The sequence below is a fragment of the Struthio camelus genome, chromosome 2, assembly GCF_040807025.1.
Source record: "Struthio camelus isolate bStrCam1 chromosome 2, bStrCam1.hap1, whole genome shotgun sequence".
Classification (NCBI taxonomy): Eukaryota; Metazoa; Chordata; class Aves; order Struthioniformes; family Struthionidae; genus Struthio; species Struthio camelus.
The window spans coordinates 26520907-26535808 of record NC_090943.1 but is presented as its reverse complement, the minus strand read 5'-3'; the positions used below and the strand labels follow the sequence as shown (position 1 = coordinate 26535808).

The 14902-nt window shown below is 38.8% G+C and overlaps 1 protein-coding gene across 8 annotated transcripts in view; it reads right to left on the bottom strand.

Annotated features, from left to right (window-relative positions):
• The window catches only part of CDK14 (cyclin dependent kinase 14), a 325653-nt gene that overhangs the window by 97800 nt on the left and 212951 nt on the right, over positions 1 to 14902 (bottom strand). For all 8 annotated transcript variants that reach the window (XM_068934789.1, XM_068934788.1, XM_068934786.1 and 5 more), the window contains one exon: positions 11131 to 11194. In XM_068934789.1, coding sequence (XP_068790890.1) covers positions 11131 to 11194 — 64 coding nt within the window. The remainder of the gene's footprint in view (positions 1 to 11130; positions 11195 to 14902) is intronic.

Below are 14902 nucleotides of genomic sequence, written 5' to 3'. Positions count from 1 at the left end.
ATATGAAATCAGTTTTAGGATACCTATTTTACATAAAACGTCATTAAAATTATGTAACCTTCCTTCAATTTTCAATTAACCAAGACTTGGATCAACCTTTCTGTTATATAGATCAGCATCAGACTGACAGGCCCATAACCCTCTCTCTCCTACCTACCCTTGAAAAAACACACTTCAGTTGACACCTTAGCTTTTGATGACACTGCTGCACGTCACCTCAAGCTGGTCCAAAAGAGACTTCCACAGCCCTGCACTCCCCCGCTGCGTGTTTTCATCCTCTCCCTGTACCAGTCTATGACTTGTGCTTTGGAGAAGAAAATCAGTTCATCGCATTGATCACAAACAAAAAAAACATGGTTTCAGTTGCTCCGGTTGGGGGTGGGTGGTGTTCAGGCTTGTTTTCAGCCTGGCAGACTCTCTGATCTGGCTCACTACACAGCTGCCAAAGTGCCAGAGGGAGGAAGGGACAGGGACTGCACGACCACAGCGTGCAACCACTGCCATGAACCCTCTCCATCTCTGCTAGAAAGGGCTTCAAGAAACACAGTTATTTCTTTCTAATATTTACTTTAAATCTGTGATCTTTTGCTGTGCCATTTCCACATGACAGAACTCCCCACGCACACACTTCCAATCACTTTTCAATTTTCATCTATGGAATATACAACTTACTTAGGGATCACTTGGCTCTTAGGGATGACTTGGCAGGTTCTCCAGTATGGCCATTTATAACACCAGATGAAATTAAATTTTATGATGTTTCCAAATATATCGTTGTTGGTGTCTATTTTTCCCATGTTACGACTGATTTGATCATAAAAATTAATAATATTAGCCAGCAGATCTTGACTGCATGTGAGATCCTGGAAGTACTGCAGAATTAACATGAATATTTCCATTAATTTTAATTATGTTGGCACACACGAAAAAGAAATCTTTGCTTGACGTCATTTATAAACAGCAGTAGCACAGGAGGTATGATACAGTCCAAACTCACGGAAGGAAGCCTGAGCAGCCAAAACTTAATCACAAGTGAAAGACAAACAGGCACATGCAAGTGTTTTATATAGACAAGTACATCATCATCTGCTCACATAACCATATTCTAATATATGTAAAGCCACCGTCAAGAACACTCAGTGCACCATTTTTCTCACTTTCATCAACATTTAGATTAAAGAAACCTGAAAAAATTGTATATTTATTAAGACTCCTCTGGCATATTTTGAATTGTTATAACTCAAATAATTAGAACATACAGTAGAGTTCAAATCTTTTCAGATATTATCATTAAATGTACTCATTTTGAATAAAAACAGTGGAAGACAGCTATGGCAAACTTGAAAGTAAAAAGGTCGATCATTTTATGCAAATACTTAAATGGCTGCAAATCTTTTGGGAATAAATTCAGAAAATAAATCTGAATTTCTATCCCAAATATACATTCATCAGCCACACTAGCAACTACGTCTCAGTGTTAAAGAGAGCACATAGGTGCTGTGTTTCACTCCAAGCCTCTTGTGCCACCAAGGTTTAGATGACTGTGTCCACCAACAGCAGCAGCAACAAAGCTACTGCAGTAACAAGTACAAAAGAGAAGCAGAAGTGAAAAATCACAGGTAGGGAGGGAAGTAACTTCTTCAGCTCATTTATTTGACAAAGCTAATGCATCACCAAATTATGCCCTTACAGCAACTGCTCCCAAACTGTACTCGGCCTGAAGTTTCGGGTGGAAGGAAGCCTATGCCTGAAAACTCATCCGTTATGCCCAGCTGTATTAAGCAGTCTTATAAATGACAATGCTTCTGCAAACCTTGCCTCTTACTTCCTTTAGACAACTGCTCTACAGCATCACTATTATTCTATATGCATAATATGTATGCATACTTATGTGCCCACATATATACCTACATGCTCTCCACTGCAAATATCATTATCTGCCTGATAAGCAGGCTCCATCTGACAGCTTCGCATCAAGGAAAGGTTCAAACAGAAGAGAATTTCAGCAGAACTCACCAGTGAGCTTATTAAGCAGACCACTGAAGGAGCTACTGGTCTGCTATGAGAATTGAAAAAATAAGCACTTGCATTTTAAGTAACATAAAACAAGATGAGGGTTTTTTTCCTCTTCTATCAGTCAGAAAAACATACAAACTATTATACCTTTGCCACATTTGCCTTTAAAGAACCCTAGAATAGGCAAGAAAAGCTACATAAGGAAGTAGAAACAGACTACATTTTGATTTTTTAGCTCTTTTTTTTTTAACACTATTGATAATCAGCCTCTAGTCTAAACCAAAGAACTTAAAATGCGGTTTGACTTCAAGGCATTTTTTATGTTGTTAATCAAAACATGCTGCCTAATATGCATTCCTTGATTAATGTTCTTCTCTGTTTAAAACCAAATGCGATTAGTTTAAATGCAAATATTTAAACATCACCATAATTAATATTTTGAAAAATCTAGTATACTGATTTCTTTAAATGGGTTTTCTTTACATTCAAACTAAATGTCTAAAGTGGCAAATACTGCATTGTAATATGCAAGACTCAGATACACTATTTTTTGTTAAAGATTCATTCTTAAAAATACATTAACTAAAGCTATAAAGACAAGGGCCCATGCTGACAATTGAAATTTTCAAGTGCTATTTGCAGCACTAATGTGCAATTAGAGCTTTTACTATGCAACTGGAGTTGCATAGTAATCATATGAGTTAAACTTAGCCTTCTTGGCTGTCAAATCTACTTACAATAAAGAAGCAAATCCATTTCCCTATAGTTTCTCTTGAGAAAAATTATCTCAATTCCCTGCCCTCTGTCTCTCATCCCCTCTTGTCCCCTTTTCTCCCCTACCTTCCAAAAGCTCCTGCTTTAAAAGAGCACAGTGAGCACAAAGAGGAAGCAGAGAAAGCCATGTGGGTGGTGCTGCGTGTTTTAAGTTACCACATCATTGAAAAAGTATGTTTTCCTTGAGTAAAGACCTACTGATGGAGATAAGGAAGCTACATTTCCCCTAAATGAAGAAAGCTGTGCAAAACCAAGCCTGCTGTGTGTCGTTCTGTGCTTCCCAAACCACAGTCATCGCGGAGAAGACACTGTTATTCTTGAAATGTTAAAGCAACCCAACCCATCGCTTCATTCTCTCATCAGTAAAACAGGTTCACACCATAAACCATGAGGTTTTTTAAGAGATCTGTATAACCTCGTTTACCACTACAAGAATTCCTGTAATTGCGATGGGATAAATGGAAAGCTGTGAAAGACAAAATGTTGCTCATTTGAACCTGCACCTGACACAGGTCAGACCTTTCCCATTTGCGCAATCTCATCATCAAAGCAGACAACTCAGATGTGACCCTGGTTTTCATCAGACATACACATACTTGAGAGCGACTACCACCCATCTTATTAAAGGAATGCTTTCGGACTGAGAGCTATCCAAACGCAAAAAGCTTTAAGTTAAATTTGATGCAACTTTATTTTAATATTCCCTCTAATATTATGGCTTTACAATCATTTTCTTAAATTTCTGATCATCTCTCTACTACTGGATGGTAAAAATTGGAAGTAAAAGAGAAGTAACGGGCCTGAGGCTAGAGGATAGTAAACAAGAGCATAAAAGGAGTGTTATTAAATTCAAAAAGTAAAACCAAAAAAAGTTCTCCCCACTTGTGGAGTTTCATCTGCAAAAAAATCCATGACATTCTTCATTTGTATGCCACAGTCCTTCGTGCTTAGAACAGAATGAATACTTACTTGAAATTACTGAATAAATACTCTGAATGAATAACTGAAATTCAGTCAGAGAGGAGTCTCTTTTTAATAAGAACTTCCTTCTACTCAGATGTAATCACAAATGAAACCTGCAGAACCATGGCATGTATTTACCAAGGTATTATGCCAATAATGCCAGAATAACAGTCCCAGCAACAGAAACTGATTTCTTTTATTATAATTAATTTTTCCCCTCACTATGAAAAGCCTCTATGAAAAACCTCAGGCTGTAATAGTTACGTACCCTGGCAGGGGGACAGGAGAATTCCACAACTTTCTGTGCTCAGTTGACACCAAAGGTAGAAATCCCAAGAAGTACAGAATACTCTGGAAAAGTCATTGCCTTGCAATTTTGACATCTCTTTTTTACAGATATACAATGTATTTATAATGCAGAACTGCAGCCTCCTAAATCCAGCTTTCTAAACAATGAGCTTAATTTTAAATCAAGTCAGGGTTCTTTAATATTGGCTATAACATTTTGAAAGGAACAAATTCAATCCAGGGGCGGGGGAGGAACCAGGTGACGCTCAGTGAGCTCGTACAACTGACCGCTGCTAAATTGGAATCAAAATAAACAAAACTATTAATTTTTTCTCAAAAAATGTTAAGGAAACTGTAAGCTATTTTCTAGATTCTCTACTGAGCACAAATAGAAAATGTAACTTTTACAGCCAGCATTGTCTAAAGCTCAGCATTTTATTACAGTGCCCTATTAAGTGACTCTGCCTCTTAGCAGTGCTCACTGTGGTTCCCTTGCTCATACAGTAGTTACTTTAACTTCTCAGTTTCATGTAATTTTATTTGAAGACCTGTGAAAACACTGACAGCTTTGGTTCCTTTGGGTTGTGGATACCAGAGACTTGAGGAAACACTAAATATTACAATTTTGCCAAAACTAAGAGGAATAGGGATTCAAAATTAATTCTCCTCTACAGACCCCTCTCCCTCCTTTCTTCAAGTACTCAGACTCCTGAAGACTACACGTATACTGGTAAGCTAGATGCGCCTGGGACTGTTTAGCCCAGAGGTCAACAGTCTGGGTCCTGAATCTGTACTACTGCAATGCCCTCCGATACCCATCCTCCAAAAGAGGTGCCAAGCATACTTCTTACTGGGAATGGTCTTTGGCCCCCACTAACTTCCAACACATGCCCAGGAATTGTTCGGAAGTGCTCACAGTCAGGAGCAAAAGCTATGCTGGAGATCACACACACTGTTTCATGCACAGACTCCCACATGCCTGGGAACATTTGCTGGCATCAGTATAGATGCAAACAGGCAAGATATTGATTCAGCATGTAACAAACTGTCGAAAGGCTTTGGTGAAACTCTACAGGAAAAAACGAAAATTTGAAAAGCCGTATGTCCTCATGAACAGCATTTCCATGGATTTGTGTCAAAGGAGCTCATTCTCTCAAACCAGTCCCATTCTAAATGAAGACTTAATCCTTTGAAAAAGCTTGGCTATCAATCAGCTGTTAAGATGCAGTTAGACAAGATCGTATTTCTACACAAAACCTATATTTATTGATCTTCTGGAAAAAGTAGCAGAATTCCTGAGTCAGAACATCAGCTCTGCAATGTTTGTGCCTGTCACAGGCTTCTTAATTAAATCTGTGAAGTTACTGGCAGACTCCATGTTATGCTGTATCCCCTATGAATGCTGTTTTCTAGCTTCTTCCTGTCTTCTGCTTTCTTCTTGAGGACAGTCTCTTTCTCTTAATTCTTTTCATGCTCACTTTAGAGATCCTCTTCTAAAACAAAGTGTTCAATAGATGTTTCTATTGTCTCACAAAAGGCAGCCTTTGCAAGTATATTACTTTATATTATATCTGAGTATACTGCTTTATATTATATTACAGTGAGGTTCAGGCTCCCAAATCTTCTACCCAAGACTAAATATTTAACTTTTACTTTCACCTAGAATTAGTACTGTAAGAAAACTGAGGCACGATGAATATATGAGCATTACAAAGCATTCTCACATTCTCTCCAAGCACAATTCTCCTAGGGTCCTTCTCAAAGAGCCTCAGATGAACCAAAATCTCTTTGTCTCACGCTGCCAATTAGCTACTTCTAAGCTTTCAGAGAAATTTAGGAAATGCTTGTGAATTTGTAACAAAGAATGTATTAACTTCTCCAAAGCAATCAGACATTAGAGGAGAGATTAAATCAGTATTATAAATTAACAGGAAGTTCTCAACCTTATTACCAAGTTACTACTTCTCCTTGACAGTTAATATCTCTTCATGGCCACTATTGCCTCATTTATCTTCCAGAATGTTTTGACCATATCTCACCTTCTCCTGCTTTGCTCACTGATGATAATCTCTGATAAATCTCTATTCAGCTTCCCAGGACAGAGATTACACAGCATCAGTCCCAAACATGAATTGAGAACGTAGGAAAAGCAAAAATGACTTAAGTGCACTTGTTGATATAAAAGGCTTATCTTGCTCAATTATCTGGACAGGACTCTGAATCCAGGAGAAAGAATGGCTGGAGGAGACAGGAAGACAAGACTCCAGACTAAGAAAAATGGGAGATGTAATGGAGAAGGAGAGAATAATATACAAAAATTAGAAAGACTCAGGCACGAGACTGGTAATGAAGGAGCTTGTTTCAGAATGCTGCTCCATTTCCACTCGTGTAGATGAGACACAGTGGATGTCTGGATGCCTGCTTTTATTTTGTTTCTGGAGACATTAATCCAGTAATATGATAATCCATGGTGGGATCTGCTTTAGTGCAGCAAATCTACACATTTCCTAAAGCATTGCAACACAACAATAAACAGTGAAAATATGTTCTCCAAGTCACCCGTCTTTAAGTTCATTTTCACTATATACATTGTCTGTCCAATACCCTGTACCATGGGGCTTGCTGCCAGATGAAACCTCAAAATGTTCTGAAACATCAGCAACGCTGTCATAACTTCCTTGAACAGCCTTATTTGAGGATAGATAACTCACTTTCACAGTGATTCTGAATTGCTCGGTTTCTTTGGTATATGAATATAGGAAGACACACTCAGGATCATAGCAATTACAACAACTTGGAAGCAAATCACAGAGGAAGCCCTTACATATTTCAGGATTTTCAAATGAACTATTCAGATAGAACAATCCTTAAAAATATCAACCACGGAGTGATTTAGTAAGCAGGATGTGTGTGCATGTGTGTCTATGTGCACAGGTGTATGTATCTGTGCAAACACCAACTGTGAGGACTGAGGCTAAGGGACAGAGGAAGCTCAAAGAACAGGCCAACTTTTAGCTTTGTATAGCTCCCATACTACTTTCAATATTTGTAAGATGGAAAGCAACTGAAGATCTCAAAGCAGGCAGATAAAAGGATGAGAACACCTGTATTTTAATGGCAAAACAAATAATGATAATTTCACGTTCACTATTACAGGCTGTTAAAACCACTGAGGTGAGCAGTTTAGCTGATCTAGAGCCACTTATGGCTTAGAAACACACCTCTTAGAAAAACAGACGTGTTAAAAAAAACCACAGCCTTAGAAACATTTCCCCATATTGAGACGTCAGAGGTCATCGTCATTCATGCACTGGCTGCTTTCCATGATAATCAGATCCTTGGCCAATCCAGTGGAAAAGAGACTAATGTCATGTTTTTCAGACATTACTTGTTTCTCCTAGTAAGTGCTCAGCTTCCTGCAGCATAGGACTGTGTCCTACCAAATCACAGCATAATAATTAGTTGTTTCAGTCTGTATGCAAACAAGAAATAAAATGAAATTTTGTTTGCACTTTCTTTTGTCTTCCCAACTCCACATCCATTTACTGCTCCCAGCACTTTTTTTCTTTAACTACAGGAACTATTTATTACTGATAATTTGTGTTAAATTCCATTGTTTTATGCTTACCTAACTCAGTTTATAGTATCAAAGCCTTGCCTGAGTGGATGTTGATATTCTCATCACCGGCACTCTCTGCACTTCTCAAATAATTTATCACACTTACCATTTGCAACTATCAGTCTTAAAATTCACAGTTCACACTAAGCATAGGAGTTATTTTATTGGGATTCTGTCCAACCCTTAAACACCGGCGCTAGCTATCTGACAAAACAAAGTTAGCTCCACATCATCTATTTTTAAGTGCAATAATTTCACAAGTCTTGAAGAACAATGGGATCAGTTCAGATTTGGTGAGACTATTTTACATTCCCTACACTGTCCTGTGGGGCTATAGAAAGTAAAAGATTAAGTCATTTTAAATGTATTAATCTCAGAAGTAAATTAAAGCATTAACTCCACCACTTTTGCTCCAAAGAAGTCAGGAAAGAAGAGTCTTTCAGTCTAAAACACCCAGAAAATTTTATCTAGGGTGTAACTGATCCGAAGACAGAGGGGCTAACAGCAATTTCAGACCCACAGGAAGGGGAGCACGGCTGGCTGAGCATCTGCAGAAGGACACAATGCAGCTTTGCACAGAAGGCTATGAAGGAAAGCATTTTTTTTTAAGAAGCAACAGAAAACCTGGTATCCATGACTAAACAGCTCCAATGACCCTAACAGCATGAGCAAATAGTGTGATTCCAGCCCAATCCATAGGTTAGAGTACTTCGTGCAGAGCCTGCGCTTTAGATGCTGGTATCCCAGCATGATCCCAAAGGTGATGTGTTTTGCTGCTCTAACCATTCCACATTTTATCAGCGAAAAGTCCAGTTACTCGATTTTGGGGGCAAATTTTGCTTGCCCAGTCAGATTATGCTTTCTACTGTAGCAGAAAAAAATCAGTACACAGGAAGCATAAGAAAAACCTACACTTTTACCAAGGCCATGAAGGAGATGGAGGGGAAGGGAGTACAGAATATAACACGCATGTGTTTCAAACAACGACAGAAGAGAGCTTTTGCCGCTGGGGTGCTCCCAGACCTCCACAGTGTATGGGAATTAAGGAGCTCAGCACTCTGCATTAACAGGCCTTAGAAAGATTAAATAATTTCCAGCCAGGATAATAATTACTTTGACTTGCAAATCTGCAAACTTCACAGAGGTGGAAATGATTCGAGAGAACAAAGAGTACATCATGCAGAACTGGTGAAAGTGCCAAGTGACCACCACTCTCCGTCTTGCAGCTATCTTTCCTCCTCTCACCCTACTGCATTTGTATAACTAGCATGTGTTCATAGCTGACAAAATCTATACTCTGGAACAGAGAAAATAAAAGCAAATCTAACACAACGCCTGTCTAAAAATTAGATTTAATTAAGTGCCTACTGTGGATTTATTTCCTGATGTTCTGTGGTAATAAACCCACATCCCTTAACACTGGTAGAAGTCAAACAGTAGAATTAAACTGGGAAGTTTCTTGGCTGCCATCTACTGTTCAAAACTTTTCTGTAACAAACAGAAAAATAAAAAGAAGAGCAAACCTAAGAAATGCACACCAACAACTCTAGGTTTTCTCCTCTCCTTTATAGTTCTTGAATAAGAATAACGTCTTTGGCATGTTGTTAAAAAAGACTGTTTTGTGTAAGGAGTCCATGTACATGCATTTGGTTTTACATTTCAGGATTCATTTTTGTTGGAGTCAGGTTAAAAACTCTTTAGATTTATTATCCTGACGTGTTCTCACCAAAAAGTTGACGCATTTTATGGTAAGTAGCTGTGTCTCACCTTGCCTTTTTCAGATCTTTTGCGGACGTTAGGTTCGAGTCCTTTAACAACTTACCTACATTTTTGCAGACAAATATTTCAGCCAAGTCAATGCTCATTTAATTATGAGCTTGCTCAAACAGCAATAACAGAGCCCAGTACCTCCTGCAGAACTAAAACTTAGTAATGTTCTTTAGAAGAAATCACTTAGGAAAATGGTTCTTTTTGTCATAATACAGCTTGAAAGGCTACTCACACTCACCTTGTAATCAGTACCAAGAACTAGAAATGCAAAAGCTTGTAAATTTAATGACAGCGAAAAAGCTGTAGTTGATTGCAAGTTCTCTCTAGTAATTCACTAGAGAGCACTAGAGAGGGATTTTACATATAAAGCATTAAATATGACAGCACTAGGACAGAGACTGAAAAACAATGTTCAGGGAAGTGGTCTGCCTTCCCTTTTCTCAAAGTTATGCGTTGTTATCAAGAATAAGCCCAACAACGCATTCATTTCTCTCTCTCCCATTTTCAGAGGTGCCTAGATCTCTGTCCCTTTCAACTTCTCTGCTCCACCTCCCTCCTCTTTGCTACCCTAAAAAAGCCACCTTGATACTACAGATGTGACCAATGAGACAGGCTGGAATAAAAAAGGAATCATCTTCATTAGGTCAGACCTTGAGGAACTGGAAATTAGTTTTAAATGACACAGAATGCCAGGCTGTCACGGTTTGTGAGAAAAGGTAAAAGCACTATTGTCTGCAGTAAAGGAGACCCAGGAGTTTACTGAGAGTTTACTTAGGCCTGCAAGGAGGAGGACATCTGAAATGTGACTCCTGAGTTAATTCTGTTACCCACTTCATTTAGACAAAGGGAGGACAGGTCACAAATAAGCTATATGCTTATATGTTGAAGACTCATCTAAAATATACTGGAAATCAATTAAGAGCTTCACATGAAAGCATCTAGTACCCCTTTCTACCATTTGCATTAATTAACACTTTTTAGCCTGATGCTTTAACTGCAGAATCATGAAATAGTCTGTACTGAAAGGAGCCTCTGGAGATCATGTAATCCAATCACCCACTCAAAGCAGGTCCAGCTAGTTCCGGTTCTTCGGGCCATGTCCAGTCAAGTTTTCAATAGGACGGAGACACCACAGCTCTCTGGACACCCTGTTCCAGTGTTTGACCACGCTCACCAGCCAACATGTCTCCTACTCATTCACCTGTCTCACAGGCAAGCGTGCGCGCGCGCGTGTGTGTGTGTGTGTGTGTGTCCATGCGCGTATATATAAGTATACACACACATACATAGGTACGTATGTGTCTGTGCACAAAAAAACTGACTGAAAATCAGTCTACCAGCAATATGAAAGGTAAGATACTTAGTAGCAAAATATGGCAAGAGAATGCAAGCAGGTCAGGGCTCATACTGTAATAAATGAGGGGAAAAAAGCAAAAGCAAGCAAAAGAAATTCAAAGGAAGAGCACACACTGAGTGCAATAAAAAGTGAGCAGCTAGAGTAAACGCATTATGGTTTATGCAGTGCTTGTAAGATCATTTCGAAGCAGCGCTGTAGAGGTTCATTAATAAATTAGGAGCTGCCAAAAATAACATAGGTTGTCTTCACAACCCAGTTCCCAGCCTGCGGCCAAGGCAATTACACCCAGGTCCTGTGTTTCCAGGGCAAGGAGAATTTGGATGAACTTGGTACTTAGACTTACCTGGTTTGAAGTGGGGTAAAGAATGGACGCCGGGCCAGGTATCTTCATTTGGTGTTCCAAGTACCTACGCACAACAAGGGAAAAAAAAGGAAAAATCAATACTGCTTTAATAGAAAATACTTGACAATTGATAGCATATGCATAAAGCCATTCCTCCAAAGAGCTCATTGTACCTTATGATCTATGCCTTAAATATGCTTAATAATTTGCGGAGGGGGAGAGGGGGAGGGAAGGGGAAGGAGTGAAAGTGTTAAAAGGTCAAAGGATTACATGGTCACAAAGCAAGATGTTAGCGGAGCCAGTAATGCACATAACAAGGCTCTGTTCCTCTCAGGAAATCAGATTGCCAATTTAACTGATACATGTTAAAGCTACTTTCCACTGACAAGTATCAACCTACCCACACATCACAGAATGCTGATGTTAACAAAGGCTGGATTTTTGAACTCAGGGATCATTTAGATCCTTGCAAGCTTAAATGAGCTGAACAGACAGCTAAGAGATGTTAGGACAAATGATTTACAGAGGCAGCGAAGTAGATGACCAAGAGCAGACCATGAACAAGAACATGCAACAAATAAATAGTTTTATTTTAAATGCAGGTAGTATGCATAAAAACAGCAAATCTTTAGAAAATACTGACTTTATTGACATAATTATGCATTATGCTTTGTTTCTATGCACTTCAGCTATCCTCCTTCTTGTAGTTTCAGTCAGACTTTCAGCAGCAAAGGGTTTAACATGTCTCATGTGCATCTTATATCCTCTGCTCACACAGAAAGATCACCCCTCTGTGCCTTTGGCATGCATAATAAATATATTGAGAGAGCTGCTATAATTAATTCTCCCCAAACTGTTTTTGTTTCATGAGACACAACTGTCAACACTTGCTTTAAGTGGAGCTGAGAGGAGCACTTAAGACAGCAGCCCTAGAAATAGATTTCTGAATGACTTGTGAAACTTGATATCTAAACACTGGGATCTTCCTTGGTACAAATTTTCATGCAATTTCTAATATGAATGAAAATTCCAGGCCCTAGAATAAAAAGCTGATACTTTAAAGTGAAAGCATTTCACACCAGCGTGGTGCTGGTTTTGCATCGCCATCAATATATAAAAGTTCGCTGCCAGCCCTGCCCCAACCTGCACAGCAAATTTCCTGAGCAAGTCTTTTGACCTGCACAGCTCGGGTCACTGTGATATTGTGCAGTCATTTGCACCAGGCACAAGACAGGCATCAAGTTAGTCAGCAATTCTTTCGTCTAAGTACGCAGACACTTGTGAAACTTCAGGGCAGGCTGCAAGATCTGTGCTCAGAGTCATGTGGCATTGAGCTTTTTATTGTGTCTGCTGCAATATATATTAAAGGAAGGCCCACTCTAAAATATTTGTTGCACTTGTTAAGTAATGTAAAGTTCTGCTCTTGTCTATAAATTAAAGCTTAAAAATTTTTTTTAAGAATCAAGATTGGGAAGCCACAACATCAAAACTTTTGCTTTGAGTCTGCCACACATTTATTTCAAAACATTTAGAAATCGACTTAAAAATCTGAGGCAGAAACAGGTGATCTGTTAAATAAATACAGGTTGTACCTACAGGTATTTTGTAAGTTTATGACTCTATAGCCTGAAGTTTATTAAGTAACTTACAACACTAATGTAGATGCTATTTCTAACCTGAGAATATCAATTTAAAGATCACCTTCTACTATATGCCTAACACTGCAAATATTGTCCACTTTAGATATTGCATGACCAGTAGGAGTTGAAAGCAGAGATCCAAGGCATCAGAGAAACAAAGATGATAGTATTAATTCAATTAGACAGTATAATTTCACATGGCTATTTCAACATGCAAGTTCACTGATTTTATTCATAGATTTTATTTGCAGGATGTTGCTTTCCATATTATGAAGTATGAGTTACTCAGTATTTGAGTAAGAAGAGCTTGGCCCTGCAACCCTGATTCTTCACAATACCAGTCTTTGTTTCATTACTATCATTCGGGAGAACAACTAAACAAAGAATGAGAAGTTAGGAGACACCGCTGCGTCATGATCAAGGCAACCTGCTCTGGCAAGTGACTTCTTCCCGGCTTTGGTATAAACCGAACTCCTGCCAGCCTGGCGCCATACACCTCCCAGTCCAGGAGAGGGAGCCCGTGGATCAAAAACAGAGATTCTTACTCGCGTGCTCTCAATTTAAATTAGAAAATACGCTTGTCAACTTTGTAGCATATCTTAAAAGAATCAAAGGAAAAATTCTCTTATGAAATAGCATAAATAAAAGAAAATTAGGACATTCTTCTAACTTTATGTTCTTAATTTTCTGTTATTTTAGATCAGACACAGACAGCTACAACACTCTACCGATGAATATTAAAGCCAGCCAACAAAATCTGAAACTTCCAGTGAAAAGCAGAACATTTATCAAACCAATGTAATGTACAACTAGGAACTGAGACATGGCTTATTCTGGTTTACAAAGTAACATTAGACCCAAAACAGGGCCATAATGGGAGGCTTGATGGGAGCTTGCTTTCGTAATGAATCTTGCATGACAGTTTTTTTGTTTCATGACTTTCACAATCTTTTTCTTTAACATCACAGTAAATCTCCTGTTACAGCATTTAAGAGCCAGCTACAAACAAGTTTTTTGCAATGGAGTGCTTAAACTATCTACAACACTTGTACCTTCTGGCAAGAATAGCTGTCAGGCTAAAAACAACCAGGCTTTTCTACCATCCACATGCCTACCATTCTTAAGGTAGGGACACATAGTAACACAGGCAAGAATCCAGATACTATTTTGTAATGCATTGTACAAACAGTACAAAGATCATCCTTCTACTGTACAATTTATAACATAAACAATTCAGAAATATGCAATATGTAACTATCAATCAATAAACAAGGAGGAGAAGGTAACAGTGAAATAACTTTTTTTTAGTAAGATGATACACAGGTATGTCAACATCAAGTGATTTTTAAGCATCACCTTATAAGTAATGCTTTCAAGTAGTGATCAATCCCATTTTGATGAAGTGGGATTAGTCAACATAAAGTGAGTACTCAGTTTTGATACCTGCTAGAAACAAAGCAAAATGTGAAATTCTTATGACACCATAGTATAGGGGAATCTGCCCTGTTTTGGGGGCTTAGAAAAGAGAATGAAGGGACCAAAATGGAAGATGAAGCCAGGGGAGGAAGGGAGAGTCCAACAGGCTTCTGCTTTTACTCCCAAACATTACTCCTTAGCAGTTCAAGTGGTAACCCAGATCAAAACACTGGCAACACCTTGGCATCACAGAAAGGCACCTAACCCATTGTATGGGTGATCTCACTCTAGCAACCCCCAGGTTCTCTAGCCAGTGTTGGAGAGCAAGCCTAACCTCACCACTGCCAGGAGAAAAGGGAGACACAAGAGACGCACCTGCCTGGGACAACCACCTATGGCTGACCTCCGAGCCTCAACTGTCCTCTCATGCTCCACCACCTACTTCAACCCCCAAGTATGCCACCAAGAGTTCTGTTTCTTTTTTACTTCTGTTCTGTGCCTATTCAAAAACATGAAAATAAACAGCACGGTCGCAGCAATCAAGTCTCAGTTCAACAATGGAAATATTTTACTTACCGTGAGGGCTGTTTGAAAGAATAAGACTGATACTTTTCTAGAAGAGATTAAATTTGCTTGTCAGTAAGGTGAACATTCAACTTGCATGTTTTGATATTCTGTTTAATTGAATTACTAACATAAATGTAATCCACAATTTT